The following is a 16,487-nucleotide window of genomic DNA, read 5'->3' as shown; positions in this document are numbered from 1 at the left end:
TGCACTTGCAGAGCATGCCGAGAAGACGGGCCACAAGGTAAGCTGGGACAATGCATGCATCGTGACCACGGAAAAGTATTTTACAACGAGACTAAACCTCGAATCACTAATCATTCAGACGACAAGTAACACAATGAATAGATCATCTGGCACACTAAACCACGTGTATTGCCGGACTTTGCATCGTCCGCTCAATGCTACTTGAGAACCTGTTGCTCAGCCATCACTCCATTGTGAAGAAGGGATTCGTACGGATCTCGAAACGTCATTTGTTTTGTTTGACATTGGTCAGTGACCTGTTTTTCAACAGTGCCATTACCTGACCTGTCAAACTCTTGACTAAAGTAGAGCATTCACAGTTAAAAGTACAGGAACTATAGTTTTACAGAAAAGCTTCCATTAGGAACTCGAGAATTGGTGGAATCCTGTCTGGACGGTAAAAGACATGAGTGAAGAAAACACAGCGCCGACCAAAGTGAAAATATTTTGGCGAAAGCAAGGTATACACAGAGGATCGTCAGCTAGGCAATAGGAGTCTCACGCGCAAGTGCTTCATCATCATCTTCGACACTGGTTCATTTCCATCTCGCGGCGCTTGTTAAGGTGGTGTAGAGCTAGCAGAGCAATATCTCTTTAGTCTAGAAACGTGTACAATGACCTTTTGGAGTTACGTGGTCAAAGAGGCTGTGTCCAGGAGTACGATCTTATGTCACATCGCCAAGTCAGCATAGTACTTTATAGGGGCCGTTGTAACGGGAGGGAAGCTTCTCTGATACGCTGACGTGACGTCATAGTGATCAGAGGAGTACCAGAGATGGTGTGAAGTGGATGCTTTGTCGTCGACTATTGTAATGATCTTTTTGGTGTTCTTATGACAAAGATAGTTGCTCACAGGGGACCTGATGAGCGGTATGGGCTTGAACAATCACGTCGCTGGCGTATGCAATAAACAAAGGTCTGGTTGTTGGAAGGAGGCTGTCAAATGGTAGCACTGAATGTCAACCAAAAAAGAGCTAATAGAATGGCGAATAACCTGTAGTAGCATGTTGTGAGGAGTTATAAGCAGCTGTCTCAATCATGGTCATCTGATGAAACGTACTTCGACAGCATCTGAGTAAGCAATCAGTTGAGCTGCTCAGTCAATCCATTTGTCTGTGGGTGATAGGCTGTGGTAAGCTTGTGCTGAGTAGAGCACGCACAGAGGATGGCATCCACGATACATGAGAGGAAGTGCCTCCCTTGATTGCTAAGCAGCTGCCGAGAGGTGCCATAATGTAGAATGACATCGTACTATTGAAAGTCAGCAATGTAGGTCGCACAACTGACAGGCAGTGCTTGAGTGATGGCAAAGTGTGTTGCATAAACCATGGCGACAGCAACCAGTTTATTGCCCGAGGGGAATGTTGGAAAAGGATCTAACAGGTCAAGTTCAACACGGAAGAATGACTCTGTAGTATGTCGATGGGGTGCAGGTGGCCAGAAGGCTGAAGACTACTGGCAACATTTTTGGCATTGGCTGTGGTCACTAGAAGCGACGTAACAAACCACAGTACAGTGCATGCTGGGCTAGAAAGATGACATTGCACACTATCATATGTACAAGAGACACTAAAGTGACCGGCAGTTGGTATCATGGAGTTGTTCCAGAACGCTTTTGCATAGATGGCGGGGTAGCACGAGAAGTTTTGGGCCATCAGCATTGAAGCTACGATAGTACAGAATGTTGTTGTGCAGCTCGAACAGACGCGTCCGGTTGATGGGGACTCTAGACGGTCGACAATGGTCACTAACGATAGGTCCCGTTGATCTTCAGTGGCGATGTTAAGCAAAGTTCAGATGGACAGCATGCAGGGGTCAGAGTCAAGGTCAGTTAGATTGTTTGCTTCAACTCAATGACGTGCAAACAGTCTGCATCTGTGCAGTTGCCCTGACTTGTAATGTACCAGAAATGAATATTCCGAAGATGTTGTGCCCAGCGACCGAAATATCCTGATGGGTCCTTTAATGATGAGAACCAGCAGAGGGTGTGATTGTCCATGACCAGGGAAAAAGTTAGGCCATACAGGTAGGGCCTGAATTTGGTCATGACCCACACTACCACTGGGCATTCACGCTCAGTAATGGAGAATTTCCGTTTGGTATGCCAAAGGAGACGAATGGCATAAGCGATTACTCGATTCTTGCTGTGCTGTCGTTGCCCGAGAACAGCCCCAATTAAGTGACATCTGTCCGAAGTTGTGTATGCGAAGCAGGGTCAAAATGGGTGAATATTAGTGGTGTATTCAACATTTGGATAAGGGCAGAAAAAGAGTCTGCTTGCTTGATGCCCCACATGAAGGAAGCGTCCTTCTTTAAGAGGTCAGTAAGGAGTTGGGCAATGTCTGTAAAGTTGCGTGTGAAACAGTGAAAATATGAATGTAATCCTACAAAACTTCTTCATAGTTGATCATGGCACAAAGAAAAGGTCCGGTTGAGCACCGGCAGCATTTACAAGGTGGCCGAATTTAGTGAGTTTGCGCCGTCCAGAACGCCACTTTGTTGTAGAACTCGCTGTTGGGCTAGTTGGTGCATGTCTTGATTAAATATTCGTCGGTGGTGGTGTCTATATTTGTTTCTTTCTGTGTGTGGTTGTTCGTTCGGTATGACGTTGAATATTTAACCAAGTCACTTTGTTGAATTCAGCTGGAGAGTGGCTCTTTGAAAAACATTCTAAATGGCCGACAGACTTGTAAGATGGTTCTTAAATGTAGGTGAATAGGCGATGACGTAGTTTAAATAACATAAGCAGATTGGCCACTTATATCCTCAGAGCAGGGAGTTGATAAAGTGCTCAAAAGCTGTCGAGACATCGCAGAGTTCAAACGGCATGACCTTTAATTGGTAGTGATCATCGAGCATAACAAAAGCAGTTTTTTTGTAGGGTCGACTGAAATTTACCAATGGCAGTAGTGAACGTCGCTTGTTTAGAAGTATTGTGTGCCGTGGAGGCAATTGTGGGCATCACAAATCTAAGGTAAAGGGTAGACGTCCGTATTAATTAATTTGTTTAAGTGGTGATAATCAGCACAAAAGCACCAGCTTTCATTCTTTTTTTTTTTTTGACAAGCACAGCCAGGGAGGCAAGGGCTGGACCATGGTTTTATAACGTCCTTTTGTCAACTTCACACTGAATTACTTGGCTTTCCTGGGGAGATACATCATATTTATTTTTTTTTATTTACTCATACTGTTGGCCTGTCGGCCGTTACAGGGTGGGTCAAAAGTAGCACTTTTAAAAACATAACTACATGATAAATAACGAAAAGCACTTCAAAGAATAAAGAAAATAATGCATCAGTAAACAATAAAATAAGAACAGAAACCAATAAAATGAAACAAACGGAGGCGTACACAAGGAAATAGTTTGTTGATAGGTTGATAAAATTTTACTACACCATACATGTGAAGTCATGGAGGTGGAAATGTTGTAGGCCCGTGTACTCAGATTTGGGTGCACATTAAAGAACCCCAGGTGGTCAAACTTTCCGGAGCCCTTCACTACGGCGTCTCTCATAATAATATGGTGGTTTAGGTACGTTAAACCCCACATATCAATCAAATCAATACATGCGAAGTCCACCATTAGTGGTGCAAACTATAACTGAGCACTACGTACAATGATACAAAGCCGGACATAAGGGGAATATTCCGTACATACATGACACAAAAATAGAGACAGAATGCTTAAGAATAATTTTGGAGACATCCACAGATAGAGCATAAGCACATGCGTATATTTCCTTAATTTCATGCAAGGTTATTCTGAAATTCATTTGCAGGGGCGTTTTCTCGTGTTAGAAGCGGCAATTCATTCCATTCTGTCATGGTTCTTGGGGAAAAAAGAAAACACGTAGCTGTTTATGTGCATCTGAGGCGCTTCGGAGGTACCCTCCTTCCCTTTTCACAGTATCCTATCTTCTTGTGCCTTTAAGTACTGATAACTATTGATGTTAAATTTATTTTTAGTGAGATAGTAAAAAACCTTAGCCTTGCTATGTGTCTGCATTCAGGAAGCGTGGGCAAGTTGAGTGAATTGAGCACTTCGGAGATGGAATATATACGAGAGTATTTTGATAGGATGAACCTTGCTGCTTGATGTTGAACTCTTTCCAGTCTTTAAATTAACCCTGACTGATAAGGGTCCCAGATTATGCTGGCATACTCTAGCATGGGCCATACATAGGTTAAATAAGCAGTCAGCTTAACTGACTGTGAGGCTAAATGCAGTTTTCTTTGCAAGAACCAGTTTCTTTTCCGCAGTTTCACATACTTTTGCCACATGATAGGACCAGCTTAAATTCTTGGAAATGTTTACGCCTAAGTATTTCAGCACAAACATCCACCTTAGAAAGTACCAATGAATTCACAGCGGTATTGAAGTCAAAGACATGATTTACTTTATTTGTTACGTGCAATGAAACAGTTTTATTCTCATTTGTTTTCATTTTACATTTGTCGCACCATTTTTCTACTGGGCTCAAAGCATTGCTGAGAAATTGTTGATCTTCCCAGCTAATAATTTCTTTGCACAGAAGACAATCATCTGCAAAAAGTCGCACCGTGATTCTTTCGTCTATTTTTAAGGCAAAATCATTAATATAGACCAAGAATAGCACCGGGCCTATCACAGACCCCTGTGGAACACCTAACATCATGTTGAGTAGTTTTGATTTATTGTGTTCCACTTATACGTATTGCATTCTGCCCTGATGGTACGCGGTTATCCATTTCACTATTTTCTCATTTATTCCCATAACAGACAGCTTCACGGGCAATTCTGCTTGTAGCACTCTGTCGAATGCTTTCGACAGATCAAGACAGATGGCATCTATCTGTTTCTTTCCAAGGCAATGTCATTAACAAGTCCAAGTAGCCGTGTTGTTGTGGAAAGTTGGTGTCTGAATCCGTGTTGGTTGGGGAAAAATTTGTTGCCATTTTTGATGTATGCGTAAACTGACTTAAATAGAACGTGCTCCAGGAGTTTGTAGCACACACAAGTAAGCGATATTGGACGATAGTTTTCAATTACCCGCTTATCACCAGATTTATGCACAGGTATAACTTTAACCTTGAGCCAATCATCGGGGTACAGCATTCTGCAAGTGACGCATCAAACATAGCCTTTAAGTAATGAGCAACCCCTCCCGCATTCTGTGGAGAAATTCGTTCGGTATGTCATCGGGGCCTACAGAATTTTTTACGTCCATAGTCAGTAGCAAGGCTACAATTCCCTCATATGAGACTTCAACATCTGGCTTTCTTTCTGAGTGAGACAATGGAGACAAAGTGAATTCCACATTAGACTGCGATGGAGTTGAAAACATCGACTGAAAGAATTCCTTGTAAGAAGAACCAATCTTTGCTGGGTCAGTAACCATAATGGTATCTATTATAATGCTGAGTGACTCGTCATTATTTTCTGTCATGTAGCTCCAAAATTTATCAGGAGACGTCATGAACTTTGCAATGTTTCCTTGTAATATCTGTTTTTGGCTTGAGTAATCATAGAATGCAGTTGCGCAGATAAATCAGCTATTTTTGCGTAATCTTTAGTTAGTTTCTGTCTCTGGCGGCTAATTCGGTGTTTCAGTTGGATTATTTCCCTGTTTATTCAGGGGTTCTGTTTAGCTTTCTTACTTTTCCTAAGTGGTACAAAATTTTTTTGATACAGTAGAAGACAGTACACTTAAATTATTTCCACATTGCATTGACGTCACCTTGATATGGATGCCAGGGTAAAGGAGTGGCATCACCAGTGCTGATTTGGTGAGGAACAACAGCCCAGAGGCTAATCATCGAAGTAACAGATGTTGCCATAGGAAGCAATTAAATGACGAAGATCAGTAGCTTGTGCCTAGGTTAGATTGTGTGTGATCTTCTTCCCAATGTCGCCAAGAAGCAGAGTGGAACTAGCATCACTATGTGGTGATGGAACATTGGTAACCACAGCGGCAATCATGCAATTGTCAAGCGGTGAGATTGTGGCCAAAGACATGTCTTGATGGATCACTTGAATCAACAGACTGGCATTGAGAAATGGGATGACCACTATATTATCAACCCTATGCAGGTGGTGCAGGTTTGTGCTCATTACTGCAGGTGGTGGGGAAGGTTTACCAACTTTATGCAGGTGGTGGAGACGGTTTGCGCTCATTACTGAAATGTGCACCTCGGTGTCGATAAGCACTGAAATTAGTACATTATCAACTTCAACATCGAGCAAGCTTTGTCCCGTCAAAATCATCGAGTGAAAATTTATGGAGGAAGTCGACAATGCAGCATTGTGCCCTGGCGCTGCATTGTTAAGTTTTCTGAATAGGCAGGAGCAGGGTTAAATGGGGAAGACGGCCGGTGAGTCTGCAGCAAGTGAGACAATAGGCAACGACCGGGAGAAAAAAAACATGGCAAAGGAGAGCGGCTGGTGCACCTTGTGTAGATTTTATGGAAGAAAACTGGGTCAGAGGCGCGAAGTAGGTGCTATCCTGTCAGCGGTATTGGGCCGTCAAAATAGCATCAAGGCTTTGACCAATGCCCGTCTGGTCGGGAAGAATCATTGAATGAAAAGACAAAAACGCTGACCACAACAAAATAAAATATAACGACGTTTCAGCACCCAGAACGGGAACCTTGTTCACAATGACAGCGAGAGGTGGAAGCTTAGCATTTAAGTACTCTACTACAGCACTTGGCCCAAACTTCTTGTGTATGCGGGGGGCAGGTTACCATCCGCGCAGTTGAGCGTGTTCTTTCTTGTCCGTATTGTTAGTGATTCCAGGTACAGCTTAGAAGCCAGGTCCTTCTCGGCAACACGTGCTTTGTCCCAGCCTATCTCATTATTTGAGAGATAAGGCAGACAACATCTGAGGTGGTGAGGACCAGCGGGTGTTGCAGTAACAGACTACATTGCCAATACGATGACACTGGAAACAAACCGGTCACTTTACGGCAGTTGTCCAAGCAGCAGGTTTTCGAGTGGACCAAAAACCACTGCTCGGGATAGAACGAGGGTGGGCACTATTAAGATTTATGTGGGCTGGTCACAGTGCACACAGAGGAAATGCCTTTGCTGGCGAATTTTTGACGGGCAATGGCTTGAACCATGGGAGCAGCAACTGATGTATCACCTGCACTGGTGTAAGCTAGAGCAGGAGCCATGGCTTCAAGTTTGTGGCGCAAGATTCAAGTCGCCCGGTCTGGTGATGCGGTAGTCGGCAGTTGTTTTCTTGCGCAATCCTCGCACAACGATGTTGCAGCCGTGTTGGGAAGCCAGGAAACCAGGCAATCTCGCGGTCGATGATCTGGCTCTTAGCTTGCTCAAAGCACCAGCACTCCTTTATAATTGCATCCACGGTTGAGGGATTTTTTTGTACTAGGATGCTTAAGTTGTTGTCTGCAATCTCCGTAAGTACTGCAATCTCCTTAAGAGCTGCAATCCCCTTAAGAATGCAGCTACCTTTGACAGCCTCCGGAATTTTGTCATCTGCTTTCTGACACCATTATATCACACCTTCGATGTATCAGACGTACGATTCTGTGGATGTCTAAGCTTGAGACACGAGCAGTTTGTTCATGCCTATCTTTCTTGTAACAGGCATCCCAAACAAATCCAAGCTTTTTGGTCTGCACTTTGCCTGACTCCCAGTTTCTGTCATACCATATTTAGGCAGCTCCTCTGAGATAGATCTATATCAGGTTAGCCAGCACAAGAGTCTGGTCCCATCAGTTGCAAGTACTCAGCCTGCCAATTCTCTACATTTACTTCATCGGGAATGCCGGAACCACTAAGCATGCCTGAATCTCACGGGGGTTCGAGCATGACCATTGTTATCGCTGGAGCAGAGGCAGTCACTACATCACCTTCATGCTCAGGAACACTGGGTGTAGATGCAGATGCTGTATTTTCCACCATTGTTGCAGAATGACCCCTCAAATGACAGCTGCTGCGTAGTTTCGTTGTGAGGCATATTGTACCTGGCACCAAATGTGACAGAGGCAAGATTTAGATTTATTCACACAGTGGATCATCAGCCAAACAATATGGCTGATGAGTCCAATGTGTAAACGCTTCACATTTTTTCGTCATCTTTATCTTTGGCGAGCACTGGAGTGATTGATGTCTATGTCGCCCTATAACAATATACAGTAGACTCACAATAATTCAAACTCTGATAATTGATACTTTTGGTTAATTAAAAAAATTCAATTTTTAGTTGGCCCTCAATATATTTAAAAGCCTCTTAATTCTAACTCCAGCATTTAATTCATACTTTTTACAGTGCCATACCAGAAAGTATGTGCTGCTTTCCCACTGCTATTTAAAAATTTGTTGCTCTAAAAATAAAAAATAAGCATTTTAAGCCTTCAAGGAAAAAGGCATCGCTAGTAAACAAATGTTTGAAACAAAGCAAGCCCAAGGTAAACCGTGATGCTTCTCAACTGGTATAGAGCTCTGTGCTGAAGGCACGTACCTACAGCATATAAAAAGTTGACAATTCACTATTTCTTGAAAAATTAAGATCAGCAGTATATGGCCAATAAACTTGTGGACCTTACACCTCTGCTTTCTGTTCATTGTGTGCAGTTAGGGTTTAAAAATACCTGCAAAAATTTTATATGTGATAAAATCAATGCCTAATCAAAATGTATGGTGTCACCTCACCCAGTGTCATCTATCAGAGAACTTTTAATAGTTTGAAATTCTTCATAGTTCAAACAAAGTTCAGAGGTCCCTTTGAGTTTGAATTAACGAGAGTCGACTGTATTCTTAAAGGGGCCCTGCAACACTTTTTGAGCATGGTCAGAAAACGCTGCCTAGTGGTAGAAGCTCCCGAACAACATGCGAGCCAAATATTATTGGCCGCGAGATTGAGCAGGGTCGCTGCCTGGCAGCAACTGGCTAAAATGGTGAAGTGTGGATTGCTCCTTACGTCGTCTGCTGGCCACGTCCTGTTTCTATGTGCGCGCACGTCACGCACGTTCTTAAGGTTTGATTTGTCCTGTCATGTCAGTGCGAGTGTAACTGTTTATATGTGTGCCTGAAACCACATACGAAAGCATTTGATCTTTCTCTGCTGCTAATGTTTATTAATAAGATTGGCGTGTCCAACTTTCCAGATTGCTGTTTATTGTTGTCTTACCCTCCATTCACCAGAATAATTTCAGGGTGGGTGCTGCTTTCTATTTCTAGCACATTGCAAAATGCTCTTTGCATACTCCCAAACATGGGGACTAATAAATGGTGTGTGAATGCAGCATTTCATAACAACTTGGTTGTAAAAAAAAAAGAAAACATTGATTGATATGTGGGATTTAACGTCCCTAAACCATCGTATGATTATGAGAGACGTCGTAGTGGAGGGCTCCGGAAATTCAGACCACCTGGGGTTCTTTAACGTGCACCCAAATCTGAGCACACGGGCCTACAATATTTTCGCCTCTATTGGAAAAAAAAAGAAGAAAACAAGCTCTAGGTTATGCACTTACGTGCTGTTGGTAGGGATACAACTACGGCACTGTAGCTTATCAATGATGCGAGGCACCTTAGTTGTGTTTATCTGGCCGTAATACCACCACATAGAAATATTACTATCACAAACTGTAACACATCGGTACTTATATTGTACCTAAAACAAAGTTACCATGCGCGACCATGTGCTTCGATTTAAGAATGCTCTAAAGAGCCCAGACGTTTAAAATTAATTCAGATGGCATGCACTATATATAATGTCGTATAACTTCACTGAAAATTTCATCTTTTTTACATGGTTTTCAGTGTTTGTGTGGCATTGTTAGGGACTGACGGAAGGCAGTGGTAATTTTTGTTTGAAAAAAGAAAAAAAAAAACATGATTGTCCCATTAACTAGGCCTTTGTTGTACTGCCGTCATGCACGTAATTCATCGATTAAAGCTTTCTGCTGAACTCCTATAGAAGATTTTTACTGGTGCAAGAACATGTGCGTGCACGTGGTAAATGCAGTGCATCGCAAAGCGCCGTTAGCCACTAAGTTTTGTTGATTAGACTTATGGACTGTCCCACATTTCATGGTTAACAGATCGAGAAAAAGGAATCATATGCGTATAAAGTGCGAACGGTGGTACTCAACGAATCGCACAGATATGCGGGCTTTCTACGATCTTTCTTTCTCTCTTTTTTTGTAGTATGGAGATGACAAAGATGTAAATAAGTAGTTCAGTCACGCTACAGCAGTGCGTAGCAGGCAGAACACAAGCTAACCTCATACGAATAACACAGAAAAGGCGTGATTTAGTGCGAAAGCAAGAAGAGTCGCCCAGGGCGAGCATTCCTATGAAAGGCAGAATGCACTTAACTCGCGGGTAATGTCAACGTTGCGTAGGAGTCGTACATTGATCCAGTAGAGAAGAGCGTAGATATCAACAGAAAACTGTAGTCAACGCATTTTATCTGCCGACAACTGTCTCGGACAGCACGCAACGAAGCGCCGCTGAGTGTATTTGTATACGCGCCACTGACCGCCTATCCACACTTTCGTGGGGCAGTACTGCCACCTATAGCCCGATCTTGCCGCGAATAGTGCAGGACGTGGCCTGGAATTCACAATAAATTATCAATGAGAGCTAAAGGTTGCTTTTTATTTTTTGGAAAAATCAGGGAAGATGCCCTAAAATCACTCGTAAGAAGACCATCAACGAGCCATCGGCTCATTTTAACTTGGCACGTTTGGTTGTTACGGAGATCGCCGCAGAATGCCACGACTTGTCTATGTGTGCGCGCGGGATCACACTGAAAAAGCCGCACATTCAAAGAAAAAAAAGTGCTCAAGAGCATAAGGCCGGGGTGATGTTTCTTTCGCCCCTGTCATCCTTCCCTGCTTAGCTTCCAGTGCTTTTGTCGGAACGAGAGAAGAGAGAATGCAATGGCAGCATGCGACAAATCTTTGTAAATCCACTCGCACTGAACGGATTTTTAAAATTTTTTGCAGCGTTGAATTCGTCAGGCAATAAGCTCTTCCAGTTAATTGATTCTATGTTTACTTGAAAAAGTGTTTCATAGCCCTTTTGAAAAGATATTTCGACTCTCTCATGAGAGAGCGCCTTGTTCACAATCGCTTGCATGTAGGAGCCTTTTTGAGAATATTTTTTTTACTCCAGTCAGCATTGTGTTTTCTTTGTCCATCCTTCAATTTGATTATGCACACGATGTGAGCAAGGTGTTCTTGAACTTGCGCAGCTGGTATCAGTAATACTGGCATATTCGATGGCACATGTATAAGCCCCAATGTGCTTCACTGTTTGACGGATTATTGATGGCTGATGCTCTGTTGGCCAATATTAATGTGCAGCGTGCATTGCTTGATGTAGTTTGAGCTTCCGTATGCTGGCGACAAGTTTGAAAGAGTTTCGTCTTCGACATGTCAACAGCTGGCTTCATCAACGTCACGGCCATGTGACAATACAGCAATCCCAAATAGTATTTGCATGCTTAGAATAATATTTTAACATATAGTGTAGTAGCGTGAATTCGACCGGACACAAGGACAAGAAGAAACACGACACTCGCTAGCCCAGCTCCTTACCCTGCTGAACTTAGAATGCTATGTCATTCTTGCATTCCTTTGTGAACCTTTTTTCTAACTTAGGGTGTGCAAAAGACTTCCCAAGCATAGAACCCATCAAATAGGAGATGCAGAGTGGCGATTTGATAGCAGTTTATCGGTTGATTAGATGTCAGTTGGCATATCTTGCAGGGTAATCCATGCTTGGTGCATTACAAAGCTTCAAAGAAGTTGGGAGGTGCTCCTACTTTACTTGCACTATCAAGGTGAACTTTCCCTTGATTCTGCCAGGCTCTACGAGTCTGCTGGCCTTTTAAAAGGGTCCTGTAACACTTTGAGCAGGGTCTGACAACACTGCCAGTCGCTAGTCAATGCTTTCAAGAACACGCAAGCCTTACATTGTAGCGTGACCTGGAATTTACAATAAATTTTCAAAGGCTGCTAGAAACTCTTCCCTCTACAAATGATGCCAAGTCCATGGGCAGTCTGAGTTCAGCAGTGCGGGCTGCATAGCTACTGTGGAAAGCTGCAACGTTCATGTGGGAGCACTTGCAGTCACATTAAAGGTAAGCCAAGTCGGCTGCGCATTTGAAGAAAAGGAAGTGCTCAAGGTTATGATGTACACTGACTGACGTAGAGGGGCATTTTCTTGCCTCTTTGACATCCCCCTCCTGAGCATGCTTGCTTATATGAGAGAAGCAAGAAAGTGCTTGAAAAATGTGACCAATCCCTGTAACTTCACTAATACTTGACGGATCCTAAAGGTTTCGGTGGCATGTGATTCATGAAGCTCATGTGCCCCTAGCGGAACTATTCCATTTTAACTTGGAAAATTGATGCAGGCCCCTTTTAAAAGAAAGAAGCATATCATATTTTTTCAGTCAGGCCCTGCTTTCAGCTTTGACAGCTTTACTTTTTTGTGCAGGAGAGATGTGGATGCGCCCAATCGTGGTGGTTGGACGCCCCTGATGCATGCTGCCTGTTCTGGCCAGCGGGACACACTGCGGCTGCTGCTGGAGCTGGGTGCCAACGTTAACATGCGAGGTGGCAGGCATGGGCGCACAGCCGCTATAAATGCGGCCATGTATGGATATCACGAATGCATTGCCCTTCTTCATGAGGTGATGCCTATTTCACGAGAGTTGTTTTGAGCAGACTTATTTAATCATGCTAATTGCAAAACTTTAAAAGCCCCAACATACTGATGGATGAATGCTATGTGGATGTTAGCGAACCAACACATTGTCAGGGATCTAAGGTGCACCGAAATCTGAGCACACGGACCTACAACATTTCCGCCTTCATCGGAAATGCAGCCGCCACAGCGCCGGGACTTGATCTCGCGGCCAATGGGTCAGCAGTCGAGTACCTTAGCCACTAGACCACCGCGGCGGGGCCATTTGTCTATGAGAACAGGCTTTTGGACAAGTTGGTTTGTTATATTCATTGAAGCACTGATAAGAAAGGGACCACAGAAAGGGGAGCGCATGTCCTGTTTTCTTTCTGGAGCCCCTGTCTTAACAGCGCTGTGGCTTCAGTGACTGTGTAACATCGCTTGTTCTTGGTGAATTTAAGAAATTTTGTGGCAGTTTATTCATGAGGCAATAAGCTGCAATATTAAGATAATTCGATCATTACTTAGAAAAGAGGCTCAAGACCATTTTGAAGCAAAATTTTAGTTTGAGCTAGTTGGTCATACATACTTGCTCAAACACCTAGCAGACGACACAGGAGACATAATAGGTGCCAGCTATGAACTAGTTTTACTCACTGACAAACTAAGCATATACAAACCACATTATCAGGTCATGCACACCATCTTGATCACCAGAGCATTAAAAGCTGCGTATATCGGCAGTGTTTTTGGTGGGCATTTAACTGGTAGCTGTGCTCGTGCTGTGCTCGTTTGCTTCGCAGCTACTAGATGTTTGTAGAAGCCCCTGCTAAAGCCCCCTGCAGCCCCTAAGATTTATAGATTATGTGTGTGAGTGAATTTATTGTAGTAGAAATGCATCTCAAAAGTTGAGCCAAGATAAGGCGTGAGAAATGAGGTATTGAGAGAGGTCTTTGAAAATAGAAAAATCACGATTGTAACGAAAAATAGATAAAGTACCTACAACAAAGGGTGCACATTTCAGTGGCTACAATATCATTTGTGAGACATCAGTTGCAAACCTAGACGCAATGCTCACTTTTTCAAGCTTGTGGTCTTGTGCAACCCAGCACACACCATACCAACAGCTGAAACCCAGAATAGAAGGATGTCTTCTTCAGCGGAGCAGTAGTTATGGCGCTCAGCTGCTGCCCCCATATTTATAGAAGCCTCGGTATGCTAGAGGCCTGTGCATGTAAGTGCACGTTAATGAACAGATGGTCAAGCTTTCTGGAGTTCTCCACTACAATGTCTCTCGGGATGTATAAAATGCCAGATATTATTATTAAAATGATGGTTTGTGCTTCACTGAAAAATCCCTGCAATACTTTTTAATTATTATAAAATGTTATTACGCTCAGCTGGCTAACAAATTTCTTGCTTCAAAAATTTTCTATTCTGTCGAATATATGCTCCTTCTTCTCTTTTACTATTACTTTAGAAGATACATATAGGGATATGGCAGCAGAGCGATGCGTCAACCAAATGCTACATGGTCGCACGTTATGTCCTCAAACGATTTCCTTTTTTTAAACCATGCTGGCTGCATCTCCTGGTTCAGACCTGTATCTTTGTTCTACCTCTTTTATTGTGTAACAGAATTTATTTTGCCTTCTGCCCATTTGATAAGTGTTGACGAAGTGCTTCAGACTTGGGACGAGTGGCGTTGCACATAGGACGGGACAAAGGAAGGAAGACGACAACACACCGAGTGCAAATTTTCACCAGTTTATTGGCAAGAGGCAAGGATGCAACAACCTGCCTCTTTATCAAAGTCCAAACTATCAAAAGTCTAAATGAACTATGTATTTATCATCAGAAGAGGGCGCGAGCTACATGCCAAACGCTGAAATGAAGTGATGGTGCACAAGGTCCCGATGGTGTGAATACGTGCCACGTTCTCGCATTGAATTGGTTGGAGGAAAGCCCAATGTGCGTGACCAGAGCTGTGGTGGAAAATTTCCTGAATTTAAGATGGCATTGTCTTGTGGAGTACCGAACGAGGAAGTTTGAGGAAGACAGCGTCGCTCTGACGGTGAAGGCTCGGTTAACCGGGATCTGGAGGTAGTGGCGTTGGGACGCCTGAAAGCAGCTGTCAATTATGGTAGTCACCAAAAGACGCTCCCTGGCCCTGAAGCACATTGCAACAGCAGTTTCTGGGACGCCTGTTGCTATTCACCTCCTTCACAGGATGGCCCCAAACCACTTGACAGTCCTCAAAGTTTGATGTGACAGGTATGCTTAACTTGCTGAGACCCACGACAATCGAGTCATAAGCAAAGACAAGTGCATCGTCAAAAGGATGCGGGTTGAGGACGATTATTGCAAGACGTCTTCCCAAACTTCGATGATGGGAAGCTTATGTCGTAGTTGCAGACCGCTACCATGAACAGTTAGCACGTTCGATTTCAGAGCTAGCGTCTTTGAGTAATCGCATAGAAGCCATAGTGGCTATAGATTGGCTAGCGATAGAGGGAACTCTAATGTAGCTTGATGCGAGTTTTGGTTTCAGTGTATAGCTGAGTTTTGTGTGTTTGTGGGCGCTATATTAGTTTGAAGTGTTTGCGTTTTCCTTTCTTTGTTAGATAAAGTGTGTTTGTCTCGCCACCACTATCCCCCGTCTCTCTCAGTTCTATCCTTAGAAAACACTCCAGAGATAATCGTGGCAGTATTAGTACAGCTTTCATCTCCTTCCCAAAGGAAGAACTGGAATGTCTGAGTGACATGGCACATGTAAGTCAGTGTTTCTTGTAATTACCTCCTACTGCTATCATGGGTACTGTTTGTAAATCACCACGTATACGATATTGTTTTCACGATTTTAATTTGCATGCTGTCACATGCCTTTTATTAAATTTCATTGCTCAATGTTGTTATGAAAATGTCTGATACGGTTCCTTTGCACTCGCCAACAAACTGTTGATAAGTTTCCTCTGTGTGTGCTATTGCATTCATTCCTTTGTTCTATCCTATGTGCAAGGTTCTAATGAACCTATAAGCCAAAGTGGAAACCCTTGAGAAACATTCTATCTTTAGCATTAAAAATCAACTGTGTCAATACATTTTACACGCCGTGACTCATTGCTATTGATTAAGGATGGTTAAATGAGGGAAGTGAGATGGAAAATATTAATCAGTTACTTTAATACAGTTTCATGCATCATTATCGTCATCACTACTGCCACTTTTGGTAATACGCTGCTTCAGCACTAATTTATCGAACAAGTGTTTATTCAGCCCAAATAGCCACTAGCAATAAAGATCTCATGGTTGAAACAAACGGTCTAGTGATAATTATTGCTGAGAACATTTGGCTGGAAGCACACCCAAATGATTCGTCTTGTGGGATTATTTGAATGCTTTGAATATTTGAACAAATATTACAGTATTCAAAATCGCTTCAATTCTTGTATAAATTAGTGAAAATTTTGAAATATTAGAGATGAATGAATAGGTGTATGTTAACCCGCACACAACTTCCTGCAAAGCTAGTTTTACTGCAGCAGATGGGTGCTAAGTCGTTTTATTGAACGTCAGATCCTGCTACTATTTAAAAAACTCACTTTCGTTGACCAAACAAACAAAAACAAAAAAGTCACAGCTTTGCCACAAAGATGAAGCAAGAAACGCGATAGCAACAAATTGGAAGGTCACGCGCAAAATGGCAAGCAGATCGAAACGTACCCAGCGTTTTTCACACACAAGTAATGCACGGAGCGTGCTCACAGGTACAGATGGACGTGAATAAGTGTCTCAGTTG

General features: G+C 43.0%; 1 protein-coding gene across 7 annotated transcripts in view; it reads left to right on the top strand.

The window, feature by feature from the left end:
- LOC119172534 (B-cell lymphoma 3 protein homolog) overlaps positions 1 to 16,487 on the top strand; it is a 141,098-nt gene that overhangs the window by 4,589 nt on the left and 120,022 nt on the right. For 2 of the 7 annotated variants that reach the window (XM_075893919.1, XM_075893921.1), the window contains exons 1-2: positions 822 to 9,023; positions 12,500 to 12,695. In XM_075893919.1, coding sequence (XP_075750034.1) covers positions 8,680 to 9,023; positions 12,500 to 12,695 — 540 coding nt within the window. In that variant the 5' untranslated portion in view covers positions 822 to 8,679. The other 5 variants (XM_075893922.1, XM_075893918.1, XM_075893923.1 and 2 more) reach the window with 5 other exon arrangements.

This window comes from Rhipicephalus microplus, chromosome 4, assembly GCF_043290135.1.
Source record: "Rhipicephalus microplus isolate Deutch F79 chromosome 4, USDA_Rmic, whole genome shotgun sequence".
Classification (NCBI taxonomy): domain Eukaryota; kingdom Metazoa; phylum Arthropoda; class Arachnida; order Ixodida; family Ixodidae; genus Rhipicephalus; species Rhipicephalus microplus.
The sequence above is the reverse complement of the archived record's forward strand: the minus strand, read 5'-3'. Positions and strand labels throughout refer to the sequence as shown.